Source organism: Rutidosis leptorrhynchoides, chromosome 4 (assembly GCF_046630445.1).
Source record: "Rutidosis leptorrhynchoides isolate AG116_Rl617_1_P2 chromosome 4, CSIRO_AGI_Rlap_v1, whole genome shotgun sequence".
Taxonomy (NCBI): domain Eukaryota; kingdom Viridiplantae; phylum Streptophyta; class Magnoliopsida; order Asterales; family Asteraceae; genus Rutidosis; species Rutidosis leptorrhynchoides.
Window position 1 is genome coordinate 510,582,238 of NC_092336.1, and position 5,269 is coordinate 510,587,506.

General features: G+C 32.3%; 1 protein-coding gene across 1 annotated transcript; it reads right to left on the reverse strand.

The window, feature by feature from the left end:
* Window positions 1-1,084: 1,084 nt before the first annotated feature.
* On the reverse strand, window positions 1,085-4,947 carry LOC139844834 (vesicle-associated protein 1-2-like). Its single transcript, XM_071835061.1, has 8 exons — window positions 4,699-4,947; window positions 4,514-4,584; window positions 4,307-4,388; window positions 3,273-3,388; window positions 3,013-3,177; window positions 2,846-2,878; window positions 2,474-2,551; window positions 1,085-1,436 (listed from the first exon to the last, which is right to left on the reverse strand). The coding sequence occupies exons 1-8, from the start codon at window positions 4,748-4,750 to the stop codon at window positions 1,332-1,334; spliced, it is 702 nt and encodes a 233-aa protein (XP_071691162.1). The 5' UTR covers window positions 4,751-4,947; the 3' UTR covers window positions 1,085-1,331.
* Between the last annotated feature and the right edge of the window lie 322 nt (window positions 4,948-5,269).

A 5,269-nucleotide genomic window follows, 5' to 3' on the forward strand; every position in this document is an offset into this window, starting at 1 on the left:
TTCATTTATGTCAATTAATATGAAAATTAATTTGTATCTAGGAGACAGATTCAGACACACATTTTCATACAAAGACAAATAAAAACATGACTTAATATAGAAAAAAGTAAACAATCATAAGTTAAACACAGTTAACTTATCCATGACAGTAAACAAAAACATATAGAATATTTTTTTTCTTTTCTGGCTTACCTGGACTCGATAACAGGTCTGCTTAATACTTTATACTATCGAGCCAGAGTATGGGTTTTGAAAACTTTTATGGGCCACTCTTTTTGTGGGTAATGGACCATTGTTCACATGTATACGGAGTATTTTATTATGCGTCTGTGGGCACATATAACATGTGACAATTTCTACAGCTAAAGATTATCAGTTTGAAGTTAGCATAAAACTTGTTATGGTTCCATAAAATGTGACAAATATGTTAATTCACACGCTGTCATAGTAAGTGATGCTCCTCATATCATGTGAATAAGATTGTGCCACTATATTGAATTCTTTAATTTATTTTGATTATACACAAAAGATGAGTTAATATGTTATATATTCGTCCATTTTATATATGTACTATACTATTTTTGATAAATCCATCAACACTGTAATATTTGGGGAACCATCAAGTTGTATTGGCACACCGATGCTCAGTGGCGATGCCAGAATTATCACTCATTGAAGTTCTGAAATTTTTTTAAATACTAAATATATTTGAATACTATTTTATTGGTAATTTACCTTTTAAAAAAAACTATAAATTCGAAAAATATATGTAATCCAAGTAATTAAATTTAGTGTTGTTCAATACTCCACAATTTAAAAGAAAAACTATAAACTTGAAAAATATATGAAATCCTACAGCTAAATTTAGTGATGTCCTATACAATTTGAAGTGTATTTTTCTACTAAAAATTTTCAAACTAGTGATCTCCCTTGACCCCACGAGCTTGTATCTAGGTTCGCCACTGCCGACACTATAAATACAACTATAAGAAAAGGATTCTAGATACAAAACATAAACTACATCAATCATAAAAGATCGTTCATCACCTACACACAGGCAAAATCAAGGCAACAAAATCGAACGAAACAGAAGATAATAAAATAATTAGCACAAAAAGACCGGTTAACAACTCAACTTTTGTACCAAACATACGAAACCCCACACAAGACCTTGAATAATTAATTACGATGATAACAATCTCTGGACACGCAATGGATGCTACACAATTACACAACACATAAAAAAGGGTAAAAAAAACAACATTTTGTCACTTTAACAATGTTCTCGTATAACAATTAACACAGGCTCGTCAACCGACTATATTGAAAGATTACTTCAACCAGTATCCCAAAAGAAGCCCGAGCAAACCGATAAGAAAAGCGTATATAAATGGGATACCCCCACTAGTTTTGTTTCCTTGACGCCTCAACAGTTCCTGCACAAACAGAGATCAAACAACCATATAAGCGAGTAATTAAAGGTGGATTCTGATTGTATCTTACCGATAACAAATTAAATAGATGGATTTGGCTATTTACGGGGTCCAACAGGTCGTAAGTCACCGAGGGTATTAAAATGCTTTGACCTTCTCAAGTCATCTTATATAAGATAATCATCATTATCAGCATCATGTAATACATTTAATCTATTTATTGAAACGCAAAAAATGGACCATATAAAGTTGGTGTGGCTCACAGTTTTACACTAATCAGCCTGTTTTGACATGAACTTCGTATTTACCCATAAATTATTAAGCCGCATGAGTGCACGACCCCCCATCCCTGATATAATCGGTATATAGTTCATCGATATTGTGTAGTAGTGAGTCAAAAGTATAAACTTAATATATTAAAAGAATTTCTACACACATAATAAAAATAAAATATACAAATAGCCTTTAGCAATTTTGACATTAAATAAATGTGATATTTATAGAATATCTCAATCATGTTCATAATGGACTAAATTGATAATGAAGCAAGTCAAACAGTTGCAAGTCATGTGCAGTGTGATCAAAACAATCTCTTAAATCTATTCATAAACATAAGTTACACCATCATTGTAATACAGAATTATAAATCATATTTAACACAATAAATAATTATCACTTCTAAAATTAAAAAGAGAGAGTTAAAAGTATTTATAGGTCAGCCCAACCCAGGCCAGCCCAGCCCAGCCCAACCCAACCTATTTTGACTGGCACTAAAAAATTACTCGTGAACCAACCTTACCCATCCCACATAATTTGACATACCAAATATAACTGAACAATGTAAACTGAGCCATTGTACTATACTAGTTAGGCCACTGACGTACTGAACTATGCAATCATGATTGAATTACTAAAGGTAGTCAGTTCAATTCATAAGTATTTCAGTCATTGTTTTTCTAAAATAAAATGTTATATCTGCAAAAAGCATGCTACAGGATAACGGAGTTTTGATAACAGCAAAGTTTAAGTAATGTGTGTACCAGTTCTTGGTGAAGCTTGTTACATTGTTGAAAAGCAGAATTCTTCTCTTCAGTCAGCTTAGATATAAGAGCCTTTGTCTGGAAATACATAAGGAGGTAAATGTAAGTAGAATATTAAATACAATAAGCAAATGATAAGATAACGACCGCAAGACACGTATTACAACTGTAGAGGGATTGATATATGTTTTGGTGACAAGTTGAAATGTCAGATGAGTTAGATATGCAGACTAGATATCGACTGTACAAGGATACTGCACCTGACAACAGATATATCTATTTTACATTTCTTAGGTTATATGTAGCATCATTACATTTATCCGATTCAATTTTATTTTTCAAAAATAAATAATAAGTAGCTCAGAAGATAACCTCCGATGATAATTCAGCATTGGTTCTAGGAACCTGAAAAAAAAAAAATACACATTTGATACATTTGTATGTCAGGTCAAAAAAAAAAAAAAAAAAAAAAAAAAACCGACAAAAATATTTTGAAAATTGAAAAATATATACTAAACGTAAAATCATTAAAAACGTACAGCTTTTAAGTCGGTTGTGGTTATATTCCCATTTTCTGATACCGATCCCCTTGGAGAAGAACCCTCCTCTGATCCTTCTCTTACAGGTGACGGTGGTTGTTGGGGAGCGACATAATTAACTTTTAATTTGCATTCCTCTACACGATTTCCGGACTCCTTGTTAAACTGTTGCAAAAGGAGAAGTATAAACTTTTATCATTCATGAAGTTGATGTTTTAAACGTAATATGATCATCCAAATGAAATAAAAAGTTAAATTACCAACTCGGGAGTTATATCTTTAGGGACAGATCCGGGACTAGCAACCGCACTCTGAAGCAAAAACTTGTCCTTGCAAACCATGTCGGGAGGAGCCTCCCGTTGAGCTTGCATCGTAACTGTAAAGAGACCAATGTCATTTAACCACCAAATTTACAAGTGTGAATACAAACTAGTACAACTTGCATCACATATAATTAATCCTTATTATTCAAGATTGGTTTTAATTATGTGTTAAATTTAAAACAATGTAAAGGAGGAGATATCAAGTCACTTGCAGTGTCTTGGTTGTTATGGTACTGAATTTCAGTTGGAAAACTAATAAACCAAATGAAACGAAAAAGCAGAATATGACTGAAGCTTGTTTTTTAAGATGTTTTGGTCTGAAGATCTGCGGACCATGTCTGTAAAGAAGATGTGGCCTAAAGGTATGTATGCTGAATAATGAAGACTGTTTGTTTTCAAATAACTTAATTCTGTCTGCACCACGTAGAAGCATATTTCTAAATTTGCGAGGTTGTAGACAGAATAAAACATTATTTTATCTTATGTCTTCAGAAAAACAAACAATCTGCAGCAAAATCGACTGCGGACACACAAACACAACGCATAATAAGATCTGCTGACTGAAAAACAAACAACGCCACTGAATTACATCAAAAATTTGACACTACTTTAAATGCCTGGTGTAGATATTAATTCGTGATACAAATAGTCAAAGAATAAAAGATGTAACGCTTCACAGGCATAAAATAATACTTTGAAGCTTCAAGTCACAACAATTTCTAGTGCGTCCGAGAATATTGTATAAGCCAAATGAATATAGATCAAACCCTAAAGACTATAACAAAATATATTCTAAAATATCTATATGATTTTATATTCTGGAGATGATGAAATATATATGATCATGCATATTACAATACCAGCATATAACGGTTAGGAAACAAACCAAATTCAATGCAAATGCAAAAGACCAAAAACATGTACACATAATTAAAGCAATCAAATAAAAAAAAAAAGGTACAAATGAGAACCTGTGACATCACAAGTAGAATGAGGTAACACTATTCCAGTGTTAGGCCGAACACAATACTTTTTCGGATTCGTAGTTTTCACCTGAAATTTCAACATTAATGTTATAGTACCTTAAACTAAGTACTACGGAGTACATGAATAAACATAAAGTTTTTTTTTTTTTTTCCTATCACATATTCATATAATGAAAACTGAATTGATAGTACCTTAAACGCAACATGTTCATTAGTCTTGTTAGTCAATTGCATGGAACAAGCGATCTGCTTTTTCAATTCAACTGTGTAAAAGGTAAAAAATCAAGATCAAAATTAGCAATTCAGTTAGATCTGAACACGGTAAATGTAAGCAGGCAGAAAATTAAGTAAATAAGAAGATAAGATTGTGTAATTACAAGGAAATTGAAGCTCTTGTGGCTCAACGCTAAGAAGTTCACCGGTAGTCATAGTTAAATCTTCACTTTGGTAAAATTCGATCAATAAATAAATCGTTGCCGGAAAAGGGTATTAGCCGACGGTGAATAAAAAAGGAATATTCCGTTGCCGACGTCGGAGAATCAAGCAAGAAAGAGATCTGGTTTGTGGGTTTTGCGTTGGTTGGTGATCCGTATGTGTGTGAGAGAAATGTGTTTTCTTTTTTGTTCTCTTTTTATCCGAGGCTGCGGTTATATCCGATTCAGTGGTTTTATTTGCAAACTTTTTTTTTTTTTTTTTTTTTTTTTTTTTTTTTTTTTTGCAAACTGTCCGGTTCAAGGCTATCGAAGTTAATTAAATGTTTTTTAATCAAAAATCAAAAATTCAAAGTTATGACTTATTTGTTCAAACCAGTAACCCTCGCTTCGCGCCGGGGTTTCGGTTTTCAATGTATTTTATTGCGTTTAGTAAAATTATTTTGTGGCTGCGCAACTCGAGTCGAACTAAAAGGTATAACCCGTGAGAGATTTAAATGTTATTTTAAATTAACAA

Coding starts and splice junctions, on each gene's coding strand:
- LOC139844834 (XM_071835061.1), bottom strand. CDS start 4,750: ATGACTACCGGTGAACTTCTTAGCGTTGAGCCACAAGAGCTTCAATTT. Junction 4,585..4,698: donor ACAAGAGCTTCAATTTCCTT/GTAATTACACAA, acceptor CCTTTTACACAG/TTGAATTGAAAAAGCAGATC. Junction 1,437..2,473: donor ACAAGCTTCACCAAGAACTG/GTACACACATTA, acceptor CTGTTTGTGCAG/GAACTGTTGAGGCGTCAAGG.